The sequence below is a fragment of the Neophocaena asiaeorientalis genome, unplaced genomic scaffold (genome assembly GCF_003031525.2).
Source record: "Neophocaena asiaeorientalis asiaeorientalis breed wild unplaced genomic scaffold, Neophocaena_asiaeorientalis_V1.1 scaffold141, whole genome shotgun sequence".
NCBI lineage: Eukaryota > Metazoa > Chordata > Mammalia > Artiodactyla > Phocoenidae > Neophocaena > Neophocaena asiaeorientalis.
The window spans coordinates 2,823,903-2,839,115 of record NW_020174267.1 but is presented as its reverse complement, the minus strand read 5'-3'; the positions used below and the strand labels follow the sequence as shown (position 1 = coordinate 2,839,115).

The 15,213-nt window shown below is 41.7% G+C and overlaps 1 protein-coding gene across 13 annotated transcripts in view; it reads left to right on the top strand.

Moving 5' to 3' along the window:
• ABCC4 (ATP binding cassette subfamily C member 4 (PEL blood group)) overlaps nt 1-15,213 on the top strand; it is a 215,403-nt gene that overhangs the window by 158,624 nt on the left and 41,566 nt on the right. For all 13 annotated transcript variants that reach the window (XM_024755282.1, XM_024755273.1, XM_024755272.1 and 10 more), the window contains 3 exons: nt 11,580-11,730; nt 13,146-13,265; nt 14,719-14,829. In XM_024755282.1, the coding sequence (XP_024611050.1) occupies nt 11,580-11,730; nt 13,146-13,265; nt 14,719-14,829 (382 nt within the window). The remainder of the gene's footprint in view (nt 1-11,579; nt 11,731-13,145; nt 13,266-14,718; nt 14,830-15,213) is intronic.

The window sequence follows — 15,213 nt, the reverse complement described above, 5'->3', positions numbered from 1 at the left end:
GTTTAGTGGTGTGACTGTGCTATTGTATTATATACTGATTATATGTTAAGGGATAATGTTCTGTGACGTCAGCAGCTTTAAGGAGTGCTGGAGTGGGGAGCCCCGCAGTCTCCCTTCCCAAGCTTGAGTCCTAGCTCTCTCCCTCTCTCCCACAAAGCTACACTTTCCTTCTCTGTAAAATAGAGAAAATATTACCAACTTCATAAAGTTTGTTGGGAAGACATAATGAAGTCAATAAAATTCTAACTACATGTTAAGCGCTAAATAATGGCTAGTTATTTTTGAAATAACACATATATTTTTCATTAGGAAAAATAGTCCAGTAACAGCATTATGTTACAATAAAGCAATTGTTGCAGACAGTTTCCAGGTCCATCTGTATCACCACATGAGTGTGTGCCACAAAGGTTCTAGGTTTGTAATCCTGAAGAATTTAATGGACATTTTCCAGTGTAGACCTACAGGGGGGGAAAAAACAGTTGTTTTCTGAATAGACCATTGAGTACTAAATATTTCCATACAATTTCAGAAACTTCAAGATCCCTGATAACATTGAGTAAGGAGTCACAATTATTCCAGAATTCTTTCCATTAAAATGTCCACTTTCAAGAAGTCTCCCAGTAGAGAAATGAGTGCGTGACAATGGCCAGTAAGATTCGGAAGGTTGGGTTGAGGCATATTAATTAATAAAATTTGGGAACTGCTCTGAGCATGCAAACTTGCATACTGCAAAATGATGTAATTTATTGAGGAAAACGGAATTGCAAAACCTTTCCTCCTCACACACCCCTAATCCACCCCAAAACAAAACAAAACAAAACACAGCAGCTTGGCTGAGCTTAAATAACTGACTTTTCATATCCTTTCACGGACACAAAGGGCTAACCCTGAGGCTGCTTGAGCCACCAATGCTGGCAGTGGCGGGGACCACCATGGAACGTGTCATTCCCTCCTCGCCACACACAAAACACATTGACTGCAGCTTTATGAAGTGAAAATGCCCAAGAAAAAGAAAATGTGAAGGAGGTGTTCGCAGTCATTTCTTTGCAGAGGGGGGAGCGCAAAAGAACAAGCTGCTGCATCTGGATACTGAGAACAAAGCAAGCCTGAGACCAGGGGCTCATAGCTTGGGTCACTTGCTTTTATAGAAGCAAAGAGTGGAACTGCCTTTGCTTGTCTCAGTACCACTGACCCTTGCATTTCATTGTGTAGAGATGTCAGGGAAAGTGTGTAGAAAGCATTCCAGCCTCTTTCACTGAACAATGACTTTGTCATTTTGAGATTTCTGTGGTGTGTTGACCCCTTCCCCACCCCCTCCCTCAAATCCCCATTGGACAAAAGTGATTGTTAGTTAGGCTGCCTTGCCCTGTTTGAAAGATCTCTGTGTTTTGGACCCTTTAAAAGTAAACTCATCCATTTTAACTGAATCACAGCATTTTCCCACTTTTAAAATCAACAGAAGCGTTTTAGTTTGGAATTTGCAGGGATGGGATATTCCCCGAAAATGCTAGTCCCAGAGCTAAAGATGCATGCACACTGCCAAGTTAAAGTGGGTTTCCTTTTTAATAGAAAGGAGAATTGATAATATTGGTTACTGGGAATGTTTACAAACACTTGACCCTCGGGTTTCAGAGATTAAGGTGATATGCTTCACACAAGCCCACTCATATGCTCCGTTTACCTTTCTTTTTAATGAAAGATCAGACGGCGGGTGGGTTTTTCCAGCTTGATCGTTAGCACACTTAGAAATCAGCACTGCCAGCATCAGCCTGGTGACAGTTAATCAGTGGGGACCTTCCTAGGCTGGCAACCAAGTGTTCCATTTTGTCTGTCCCAGCATGTGTGGTCCAATGATAACGTTTATAGTTTAACAAGAAGCTAATTAAGACCTAAAGAAAAAACAATAAGCACCCCATTTTTATCAAGCCTCGTGGTGCTATTCAGAGCATAGAACTTTACATTGTAGCATTATTGGACGATGTCCATTACAAAACTATAGTGGCCATTCACAGTGCTTTCTCTCCCCGCCATCTTGTATCTTTAGGAATGATCAAATGGACTGTTGTTCCTAGGGAGGGGAAAATGGCAAAACATTTACTCATGGTGAGGACCTTTAGAGTCTCTATATGCTCTTCTTGAGTATATTTCTTCAATTCTATCTACCAGTGTATTTTCTTGATAAAGTTAAGAAGAACGGGTGAGCTGGAGAACTTCCTTCATTTTTATGAAAACCTCGTCCTTGCTACTTTATGCATGGATATATGTCTCCAGTCTGATGTGGAACGTGATGAATTATAATCTGTTTGTCTTGTGCTTGCTCTCTGCTTGTGAGTTTTGTTTCTTGCAACTCTTTCTCTGGGTCTTTTGATTTCGTTTTCCCTGATTGTTATCTGCATCCACTTAGGAAGCAGATAGGACAGCTCTAGCATTGAAGCCAAGGGCAGCATCCTGTAGGAGATATGTCAGTTGGGGCTCAGGCACCCTGCTGGTTACCGTTATCTCCCACATGTGTCCCCCCAGCCTTCTTTTCCCAGTGCACCCAAGGTAATCAACACATGAAATTATGGTTGTGTGTTTTACACTTTGCCAACACCTGCCTGGGCATAACCTAAGGTATGGGAATTGGATTCTGGTGTCATCATGGCTGTCGTTGCTGTGTTTTTCTTTTTCTTCTTGTTGTTGTTTGTCTTTTTGTTTTGTTTTGTTTTATGATTTGGCTGCTCTGTGGGGCTTGCAGCATCTTAGTTCCCCCACCAGGGATCGAACCCATACCCAAGCAGTGAAAGCACCGAGTCCTAACCACTGGACCGTCTTCTAATCTATTTTTTAAAACGTATTTATTGATTTTTTGAGGTATACTTTACGTACGATGAAACAAGCAATTTTTCATTCTTTTGGTTAATGAGTTTTGATAATTGTTTACATCCCTTTGATTACCACACAAAACAAAATGTAGAGCATTCCCATGACCTCAGAAAAATCTCTCTTGCCCCTTTGCAGTCAGTTTCCACACCCCCGCAGTTATCTGAGATTTCTGTCGACATATATCAGGTTTCCTGTTCTTGGGCTCCGTATATAAATGGAATCGACATAGTGCAGGTTTTGCTGTGCTGCCTTGTTTTGCTTAACGTGCTTTCAAGATTTTCAAGATCCATCCATGTTGCTACTTGTTTCAGTGGTTCTTTTCTTTCTTTTTACTTTCTGAGTCATTCCATTATATGAAGATACCACAATTAATTTATCCATTCTCCAGTTGATAGATACTTGTGTTGTTCATAGCTTTTAGCCATGAACCTTCTTGGAGAAGTGTTTATACGGACACAAGTTATCCTTCTTCTCAGCTCTATTTTAGAGGAATGATACAAGCTCCACATACAAGTTGGAACTGTTGGGTCATAAGGTAGGCGTTTGTTAACTTTAAAAAAAATTACCATAAAGTTTTTCAAGATAGTTGCACCATTTTACACACCCGCCAGCAACATATGGGAGTTCTGGCTGTTCCACACCTTAGCAATTTTTGCAGCACTTAGTATTATCAGTCTTTGTGATTCAAGTCTTTCTGTGCATGACTACTCTCATTGTGGTGTCAGTTTGCATTTTCCTAATGATTAATGATATTGAGCTCTTTTTCATGCATGCTTACTGACTATTTTTTCCAGTTATTCTAGCCACATTTGTTTAAAAGACTTTTATGGATTGAATTGGCACCTTGGTTAAAAATCATCTGACTGTATGTTAATAAGTCTGAGTTTGTATACTTTATTTTGTTCGATTGATCTGTTCATCCTTGTACCAGTACTGCAGTCTTAGTTACTGTTCGTTTTAGTAAGACTTGAAATCCTCTGGTTTAAGTCCTCTAACTTTGTACTTCTTCCTTAAGATTGTTTTGATCATTCTAGATCATTTACTTTTCTGTACAAATTTTAGAAGCCTTTTAATTTGTTTTCAATGAAAGCCTGCTGGAATTTTGATTAATATTTTCTTTTAGCTATAGATCCATTTGAGGAGAGTCTGAGTTTAACACTATTGAATCTGTCAGTTATGTATGTGGTACATCTCTCTACTTATTTAGGTCATGTTGAATTTTAGAAGTGTTTTGTAGTTGTTACAGAAATCTTATATAATCTTTTGGTTAAATTCATTCCTCAATATTTGATGTCTTTTGATTGTATTTATGGGATTGTTTTTAATATCACTTTCCAGTTGCTTGTTGCTGGTGTATAGAAATACAGTTGATTTATTTGTGAATCCACCTTGCATTTCCTGGGCGTGGTTTTTCTTTTTTAATCTTGTAGAATTTTCTATATCCACGGTCATGTTAGCTGCGAATATTAACAATTTTACTTCTTCATTTCCAATATTTATGAGTTTTATTTCCTTGCTGTGGCTAGAGGTTTGAGTACAATGTGGAAAAAAGGTGATAATACATTCTTGTACTCTTAAGATAAAATCTTTTGATATTTTTCCATCAAGAATGATGTTAACTGAAATTTTTTTAGGTAGATTGAATGTTTCCTTTAATTCCTAAATTCCTGAGAATTTTACTGTTTTTAAAATCAAGAATAGGTGTTAAAATTTGACCAGTATTTTTCTACATTTCTTCACATAATTATATTATTATTCACCATTAATCTTTTAATGTGGTATATTATAACGATTGATATTTGCAGGTTAAATTAACCTTATATTCCTAGAATAAACTCCACTTGGTCCTAATGTGTACCATATATATTTTTTTTACATATCATTGTATGCAATTTGTTAATGTTTTGTCAAGAATATTTGTATCTGTTGTTCATGAGGCATCTTGGTTCATAATTTGCTTTTCTTTAAATGTTTTGCCAGGTTTTGGTATCAGAGTTATGCAGTCCTCATAAAAAGACATGGGAAATGGATATTTTTGTTATGGTCTTTTTTTTTTTTTTTTAGCTGCACCTTGCGGCTTGTGGTATCTCAGTTCCCCAATCAGGGATTGAGCCCGGGCCAGGGCAGCGAAAGCCCGAAATCCTAAACACTAGGCCACCAGGGCACTCCCATGGTCAGTTTTATGTGTCAATTTGACCAGGCTGCATTCCGGTTATTCAGTCACAAAGTAGTCTAGGTGTTACTGTGCAGATATTTTATAAATATGATTAAAGTACATAATCAGTTGACTTTAAGTAAGGAATGCTATCTTAGATAGTCTTGGTGGGCCTGATTCAGTCTGTTGAAAGGACTTAAGAGTTAAGGCTTCCCTGAATAGAAAGAAGTTCTGCCTGTGGATAACAGCATTGGCTCCTGCCCAAGAGTTCCAGCCTATCGTTTGTAACAGCTGGCCCTGTGGATTTCTGACTTGCCTAGCCAGGTTTGATTGTGAAATACTCCTTTTTTTATGTTGTTAGATTCAGTTTATTGGTATGTTGTTTAGTGTTCCTGAGACAGTTTGGATTGTAATTTTTTTCTTTTAATGTGTTTGTGTGGTTTTTATATCATGATAATGCTGGAGTCAAATTCCCTGGAAGAATTTGGTAAAACTTTTTTCACAATCTACTTGGGAAGCCCTATAGACCTAAAGTCTTTTTTTGGTGGGAAATTTTCGTATTATGGAGTCAGATTCTTAAATTGATATGGAAGTATTCAGATCTTCTGTTTCATATTCTGTCAGTCTTTGTATGTGGTTTTTCAAGAAATTTGTTGTTGGCATTGTATTTTTAAGTTTATGAGCGCAATGCTCATTATATCCCATCTTTAGTGCCTGTGATATCTCTTGTGTTATTCTCTTTTAATTCACATTAATGGTAATCCCTCCCCCACCCACCTTTTTTTTTTTTTTTTTTTTTTTTTTTGTCGATACGCGGGCCTCTCACTGTTGTGTCCTCTCCCGTTGCGGAGCACAGGCTCCGGACGCGCAGGCTCAGCAGCCATGGCTCACGGGCCCAGCCACTCCGCGGCATGTGGGATCTTCCCGAACCGGGGCACGAACCCGTGTCCCCTGCATCGGCAGGGGGGGGCTCCACCACACCGCCCCCCCGGAAGACCCCCCCCCCCCTTTTTTTTTTTTTTTTTTTTACGTGGGCGCCTCTCTGTTGTGGCCTCTCCCGTTGCGGAGCACAGGCTCTGGACGCGCAGGCTCAGCGGCCATGGCTCACGGGCCCAGCCGCTCCGCGGCATGTGGGATCTTCCCGGACCGGGGCACGAACCCGTGTCCCCTGCATCGGCAGGGGGGGGCTCCACCACACCGCCCCCCCGGAAGACCCCCCCCCCCCTTTTTTTTTTTTTTTTTTTTACGTGGGCGCCTCTCTGTTGTGGCCTCTCCCGTTGCGGAGCACAGGCTCTGGACGCGCAGGCTCAGCGGCCATGGCTCACGGGCCCAGCCACTCCGCGGCATGTGGGATCTTCCCGAACCGGGGCACGAACCCGTGTCCTCTGCATTGGCAGGCGGACTCTCAACCACTGCGCCACCAGGGAACACCCCGACCCTTGACTTTTATACTTTCTTTTTGTTTTTTTAAATAAGACTTTTTTTTTTTACAACAGTTTTTAGTTCACAGTGAAATTAAGAGGAAGATTCAGAGATTTCCCATGTACACTCTGTGGCCTTTAAAAAAAAATGTTTTAAAGGTAATTTTGAATTAGATGATACCTTGAAATATATTATTGAACTTCCAAATATTTAGTGACATACTAGTTGCCTTTTTGTTATTGATTTCTTGTTAAATCTGCTTAGGTCAGAATATATTCTGTTCAATTTCTGTCCCTTGAAGTTTGTTGATACTTGCTTTATAGTATAGGATATATGCAGTTGAAAAGAATGTCTTAGGTAATCACTGACTGCCGTGTTGTATAGTTCCTAATTAGGTCAAATATATTAATGACATTTTAAAAATCTTTTATATCTCCGTTGATTTTTATCTGCTTTTTCTCCAGTCTTTGAGATGGGTGGGTTTCAATCTCCCACTTATGGGTATGGCATTGTCTATTTCTACTGAGTTCTGTCAGATTTTGCTTTATACATTAGTGAGCTGTGTTATTAGGATTATGTAAGTTTGGATTTTTTTAAATATCTTTTAGATAAAATTGACCCTTTATTATGAAATGTTTTCCTTTATTTCTAGGAATCCTTCCTAACTTCATGTTAGTTAGATACTCCAGCTTTCTTTTGGTTAGTTTTTATGTGGGGTACATTGTTCAACATTTTATTTCCACTTTTATCTGGTGTTATTTCTAAGCTGTGCTTTTCAAACACAGGAAATAGATGCAGTGTAGTCTTGAATTTCGTAATAAGCTCAAACACTGAAAAAGGTTAGTAAGGAAGCTATCGATCGTTGAGATTTGCTGAACACAAAGGAAGGGAGAAGTGCACTCTGTTTCCCTAATCATTTCTCTTGTGTTGGTTAAGAAACTGTAAACCAAACCCCACCATTGACTCTTCAGTGGAGTTAACTGTGGCTCAGGATTAAGGGCTACCTGAAGGATTACACAGGTTCCACAGCTAGTGTGGATCTGAAAAGATCTAAGGCAGTCAACTGAGGGATGAAAAGCATGATTAGTGAATCCTAAGGAAAGGACAGATTTAGAAAAGCTTTATTAATATTAGAGTGTGTATGGATCTCATCATAGAGATAAGATACACCACTTTTTATCATTTTCTTATATAAAAGAGTTAATTGGGTTGGGTGAGGTCAAAAGAAACGTGATAAAGGAGGGGTCTGGAAGCAGAGCTGGTCTGTGGACTCCCTTAGACATGCAAGGTACCATATCACCTTACACCTGCAGACTCAACGTTAACTCCAGGGTTAGTATTACGTTTAGGAGCATGCACTGATTTCCCTTTGCTTCTGTTTATCCTGTGATTGAAGGGTAAGGAGTACTGTTTCATAGAAATTACATTATATTGCTTTGTGTATTTAAAAACTATTTATTTATGTCTTTATTTGGCTGTGTCAACTCCTCGTTGCAGCACGTGGGCTCTTCGTTGTTGCACGTGGGCTTCTCTTTAGTCGTGGCGCCCGGGCTCCAGAGCTCGCGGGCTTAGTTGCCCCACAGCATGTGAGATCTCAGTTCCTGGACAAGGGGTCGAACCCACGTCCCTCGCCTTGGAAGGCAGATTCTTAACCCCCGTGGACCACCAGGGAAGTCCCAGAAATTACATTCTATTTCTTAATACTTAGAGAGCTTCGTGTAGGCGTTCAGGATTTTACTGCCTCTACAAGAATCTTGTGTGAGCTAGCAGTACAATTAATGAGATAGTCATTTCATTGAAAGGCTTTTTTTTTTCATCTGATATGTTTCCAGAATAAATAGGTAGAAGAATCTTTCCCACACCCACATCAATAAACAGCTTACTGATCAAAAACTGGGCATTTTTTTAATCTCCCTAAATCAGAAGAAAATCTTGCTGTATTTTCTCGCCAAGAATGAATCTCGCTTTGTTTATTGCACTTGAGTCATATTTTCTGCAAAAATCAGTAATAGTTTAAGGCAATCTGGACGATTTGTACTTATCACAACTTGGAATATAATTCTTAGGAGTCTGACTGACGGCAAAATTCAGAGATTTGCAATTCTCTTGGGGTGTTAGCAGTCTTAATGATCCTCATTTTATTTTTAATCCTGTAAACAGATAATAAAAGTCCTGTCTACTTATTAAGTGATTTTATGATTAAATACATATTTCACATTGTGCCCAAAACAAGAGTGAGAGAGTTCACATAAGAATGGAGTGAGCCAAAAGTATGGATGGCATATTTGTTTGCATAGAGTAAGAAGAATACATTTTTCCTGGTGTTTATAGAAAGCATGTTCTTTGGCACAAGCTTCACAGAGACTGGCAGGAACAGAATCCCATGGAATTAAGTTTAAAGTGACATGTGGGTAGAGATACCTAGGAATTCCTACAGGACTGTAAGCAATTTGGACTTTAAATGCCAAACAGGCAAACCGGCCCTCGTATTTCACACTGTGCTTGTGAAAGGAATATGTTAAAGTCTGCCGTATTAGAATATAGTGTTAATTCTAGACTTAGAGACTTCCTGGGGGAACTTTAATCCAAGTGTATACATTGAACTTATAAAATCCTCAACCTCATGTGTGTGTTCTTGGGGGTTATGTATTTATTAAAATTAAGTCATGTTGTATTTTATGCTTTCTTATGAAACTTAAAAAAAAAATTTAAACAGTGATTATTAAAACATGTTAGTGTGTTCTATGAGCAATCATTTTTAAGACCTTTTAATGATCAGTCTGCTGTATGAGCTGATCAGGCTCTAATTAGCTGGGAAACTAGAACTGGCCCCTGCATGGGAGAGAATGCAAATAAATGGGGAAAATTATAAAAGGGGAGTATATGTAGATCTTAATTTTTTTATTATGAGTTTTATCTGTATTTGGGATGCTGTATCAGGCTCGGGAACAAAGTGAGTAAATTCTCTGACTTTGAGCAAACTCCCAAACCTCTCTGAGCTTTGTAAACAGAAAGCATAATCTCTCCTACTCAGATGTGATAGGAGAATGAAATTAGTAATGCTTGTGAAATACTAGAGAGGTGGGACCCATGGCAAGCCTCATGAAATGTCATCCATTATTGGTAATTTGGAGGGTGCGGTAATAACCACCATTTATTTGGTTGTCAACCAGATCTAGAGAATTGTGGAATTTCTTCAGTATTATGAAAAAATTTGCCATGGTCACTAGCAATACAGCAGTTATCTTAGTTTTCACATTTTTTGAATGGGGAGGTTTTTAAACAAAACCATTAACATTTTCCAGAAAGCATTATTATTATTATTATTTTTCCTTTACTGTTTTCCTATACTCGATTAACAATTCACTTAGCTTACAGTGTGGTTTGTCAGAAAGAGCTGCTCACAGGACAGCATCATTTCTGAGGATGAGAGGTGCTCATTAGACCTCCCTTCCGCAGGTGGTGGTGACAGTGTCCTCTGCCTGAGTCATCCTGACATCCTAACAAGGCTGCTTCGTTCCACCAAGAAGGGTGACCTAGGGTGGACACAGTTAAATTTCCTGGGATTCACTAGTTTACAAAATGTAGCTTTTGTACTTTCATTGATATGAACTCACCAATTCATGGTGCATGAAAGAGAAAATGTCAAATTGATCTTCTGTTTGGAATATACTTCTTCATCAGGTTTGCTTTGGTGCTTCAGAGGTCTACCATTTTTTCCCCTTAGTATCCAAGAAATGCTCAGCAATTTCAGAGCAGTAAGTTTCCACTAATAAGAAGCAAAGTTTGAAATAAAAAAAGGATATAGAATAGGAAACATCTCAAAAAATGGCGACTTGCCTGCATTCCCCTAAGATTATCAATCTTTGGAAGGCCTAGAGTTGGGAAGAAAATACAGAGGGGACAGAAATTGTAGTACGGATGAGGTTTATTATTCATATTATTTTAAAAGTGTGTCTTCAAACAGAATAGACCTCACATTCAAGTTTCCTCTGTGGCCAGAGAAAAGCCACAGTCACTTTGGTACAGGTGACATCATTACCACACCTAGGAAAAATAGCACCTGCTCCGATATGTCCTTAGTTGGTACTAAGCTGTTCCAGTCATTAGAATGAACTGTCTAACAGGGTCCAACCTCATGAGATTCTTAAGGTTCTTTGGGTCCATAAATCTATGAATACACCATCCCATCTCTCCTGGCTCCTTTAATCTAGAACACAGTTAAGGGAGTTAGAATTTATATTTGTTATATATGAACTGGTAAGCACTTTATATACAGTATCTCATTTAATTCCCATCACCATCCTTTCATGTTGTTGGTATATCCCAGTTTTTGCTTAGATTAAGAGTGTTTGTGAGACTTTCCTGGTGGCACAGTGGTTAAGGATCCACCTGCCAATGCATGGGACATGGGTCTGAGCCCTGGTCCGGGAAGATCCCACATGAAGCAGAACAACTAAGCCCTTGCGCCACAACTACTGAGCCTGCGCTTTAAAGCCCACGAGCCGCAACTACTGAGCCTGCGAGCCACAACTACTGAAGCCCGAGCGAGCACCTAGAGCCTGTGCTCCTCAACAAGAGAAGCCACCGCAATGAGAAGCCTGCGCACCGCAACGAAGAGTAGCCCCCGCTCGCCGCAACTAGAGAAAGCCGTGCACAGCAACAAGGACCCAACGCAGCCAAAAGTACATAAATAAACAAATAAATAAATAAATAAATATTTTTCAGAAAAACTTTGTCACATGGTAAGCGTGCAATAAATATCATGAGCAACACCTATAATTTTCTTCTTTCTTTCTTTTTTTTTTTCTCACTGTTGTGGCCTCTCCCATTGCGGAGCACAGGCTCTGGACGCACAGGCTCAGCGGCCATGGCTCACGGGCCCAGCCGCTCCGCGGCATGTGGGATCTTCCCGGACCGGGGCACGAACCCGTGTCCCCTGCATCGGCAGGCGGACTCTCAACCACTGCGCCACCAGGGAAGCCCCTCTTCTTTCTTTGAATGGGAAAGCATTCCTTACCATTCCAACATGTCCTTCAAAGAAAGGAGTTTAATCCTAACAAAACAACCCATTAAAGGTTATTTTTGAAGAGAATGCTGGATAAAGAGGCCACTGTATCTGTTTTCACTCTTCCAGACATTTCTACAAGTGATTGGTGTGGTGGGTGTGGCGGTTTCGGTGATTCCTTGGATTGCGATACCCCTGGTTCCCCTTGGCATCATTTTCTTTGTTCTCCGGAGATATTTCTTACAGACGTCAAGGGATGTGAAACGCCTCGAATCTACAAGTGAGTACCCGGGGCTCTCAGGTTGAGATGGCAACTCAGGCTGGCTTCCATTTATGCTGTAATGGACCAGACCCCCTGAAATTCTGCAGACTCTGTCTTCTGGAATTTCTCACTAAGTTAACATTAGGTAATTAGATATTATGGGCACTGTGAGTCCATGTGGCCCTTAAGGCGAATGGAGCTGGTGGCGGGTCAGCTGCAGCTTTGCATTTTAGCATGAGGAGGACGAATTGAGCGCCGTGAGGACAGGGGACTGTTTCTGTCTTGTTCATGACATGCTTCCTCACACAGAGCATCTACTCCATAAATACTTTTCTTAAAAATACAATATTTCATCATGGTAGAACTAATGTCTTTTCTAGGAGATGCACGGGTAACAAAGTGATGTCTGTATTTCCTGCTGATAAAGCACAAGTTATCACTCATCCCAGGAAGGTCACAGGCTCAGAATCTGCCCACAAAGAAAGCAAGTTGCCTCATTCACGGTGGGGAATGAAAACCAAAAGGGGTCCTCCCTGCCCAGCAACCTACAACCCACCTGTTCCCTGGTGTGCGGGAGCCAGACCGTGGTGCTCGTGTTCAGTGTGCTCTTAGAGAAGATGCCAGGAAACAAATGGCCGGTCATGTGACACGAGGCCCCACACCAATACGTAGTCACTAAAAAGAGAATGGCCGCTGTCAGATTCTCAAAGAGTGACATCAGTGTCACATACCACAGTGGCCTCCAAATGCCTCAAGTATCCAGTAGGGCAGCTATAAAAACATCCATCAGGTTCCCAGAGCGGAAGTCGAAACTATTCAAAGACCCCTTGACTGCATGGGTCCTCTGGGCACAAGGGCCGTGTGACACCCAGGTGCTCCGTGGCACACAAAGAGACTCTTGGCATAGGTGTAGGAAAATTCCCAGGATGCAAGGAGATGGCAGACTATCCGTTCACCTTACTTATCTCGCCTCTGTCCTGTGCCAGCCCTTAAGTTTCTAATCTTAGGTGGAGACAACACACAGATAGTTCATCAAAATTCAGCGTGGTGAGGGACTCTGACGGAGAATTAAATTTTAAAATGATACTGAACCAAAAATTAGTGAACAGGTAATTACCTCCAGGTAATTTCTACCTGGAGGGATGTCAGGAAAGAATTTGGAATGTGGCCCTGTTTGAGGAGGACCTTGATGATTGAGTTAGTATGGAGATTCATTATCTAAATCTAGGTCAGATCTTTCATGTCCAGGTCATAAAAGTGAAGCTTAGTGTAAGCAAGAGTTGGAGGGTCACATGGAGGATCTTCTCCCGAAGAGGGGCGTCATCCCCCTTCCTCCAGGAAGCCCTTGGGTGTTGCCCCTTGGAAGGCGGTGGATTTCTTTGCATCGAGTCTCCCTGACTTTCTCTGTCGTTTGTCTGTCTCTGCTTCCCCAGCTCGGAGCCCAGTATTTTCCCACTTATCATCATCTCTCCAAGGACTCTGGACCATCCGGGCGTACAAAGCCGAAGAGAGGTTTCAGGAACTGTTCGATGCACACCAGGACTTGCATTCAGGTCTGTAAGTTTCTGGACATGATTTCAGAGGATGGGAGGTGCTGCCTTCTGAGGCTTGAGTCCTTGTCCGGTGGCCTTGCCAGCCCACACCGCTCTCTGCGCCTCCCCAGCCCTTCCTCTCAGCCTCCCCTCTGTGCTCTCCTCTTCCCCATCACACCCCTGCTTTTCTCCCCTTACTGGCTTGCATTGTCCTTCCATCAAGGTGCCCTGTGGCCTTCTGTCCATTTAGGGAGGGTGTCAACAGATTTTATTTTTTTAAGCAAAGAGCCACACGGTCTCTGTTGCAACTACTCAGCTTTGCTATTTATTTATTTTAATCATTGAATTGTCAAAAATTTTATTTATTTATTTGTTTGTTCATTTTTGGCTGCATTGGGTGTTCCTTGCTGCACATGGGCTTTCTCTAGTTGCAGTGAGCGAGAGCTACACTTTGTTGCCGTGTGCAGGCTTCTTATTGTGGTGGCTTCTCTCGTTGTGGAGCACAGGCTCTAGGATCATGGGCTCAGTAGTTGTGGCGCACGGACTCAGCTGCTCCGTGGCATGTGGGATCTCCCCGGACCAGGGCTCGAACCCTTTTTCCCTGCCTTGGCAGGTGGATTCTTAACCACTGCGCCACCAGGGAATTCCAGCTTTGCTGTTTATTACCGCACTAAAGCAGACAAAAATAATACATCAGCAAATGGCTGTGTTCCAGTAAAGCTTTATTTACAAAAGCAGGTTGTGGCCATTCTTGGCCCTTGTCCCCTGCATCGGCAGGCGGACTCTCAACCACTGCGCCACCAGGGAAGCCCCTGCTGACTCTTTTCAGAGCAGACAGGGTGGCAGACCTGAAGAAGGAAAATAATTTCTCTCTTATCAGATTTGCCACCCAGAGTTCCCTCTAAGTCTATAGAATCCTGGCTCAGTTATCCAACCTTTATTGTATTTTGAAGATAAAGTGGCATTTTGAAAGCCACATGCAGACCCCGTTAGCTGATGGTCGTTTGGATACTGGCTCCTGAGAATAAACATTGTGCAGGGCCCTGTAGTAAGTGCAGAAGGTGCTGGAAACAGAGTGTGAGCTGCGCTCTCTGCCAGCAGAGAACTAGGAACAGTCAGCCCTGTGAGAGGATGGGCCTCACGTTGAGGCCCAGAACTGTAAGAAACGCACCAACGAGACCATTTTTCTTTGTTCATGATTATGATCGTAATTCTGTTTATAACCTGTGGGTTGAAGATTTTAGTACATTCTTCCCACAAAGCCCCTGGACTGATATCTATGTATACCATAGGTTGTCTTGTGTCAGAACCTAGCTTTTCGTGATCTCTAGGTTGCTTGAGTATGTAACTTTGCTGTCCTACCTTGTGTAAAAATCTGTTGTAGCTCAACTGCGCAAAATGCTCTCCGTCATTAGAAGCAGCCTCCATGATACTTCTGCTTGTTCATTATGCTCCTTTTACTTCACAAATCCAGAGGCTTGGTTCTTGTTTTTGACTACGTCCCGATGGTTCGCTGTGCGTCTGGATGCCATCTGTGCCATCTTTGTCATTGTTGTTGCCTTTGGGTCCCTGATTCTGGCAAAAAGTAAGTACAGATGTGAATAACTATTTGTATTATGATTACAATTTATAGCTTCGTTTGCAGTTATTAATTTAAACTCTTGGCTCATTGTCTAGTCCCATATACCATTTGGTTCTAATGAATTGTATTAAAGTGTTTGCAGCGTGTGGTTTTCCAGTGTGGCCCTTGTAGAGGAGTCATTTGGGTCTTGATGAGGCCTTTAATGAGATGTCTTTTTTGTGTGTGTGCGGTACACGGGTCTCTCACTGTTGTGGCCTCTCCCGTTGCGGAGCACAGGCTCCGGACGCGCAGGCTCAGCGGCCGTGGCTCACAGGCCCAGCCGCTCCGCAGCATGTGGGATCTTCCCGGACCGGGGCACGAACCCGTGTCCCCTGCATCGGCAGGCGG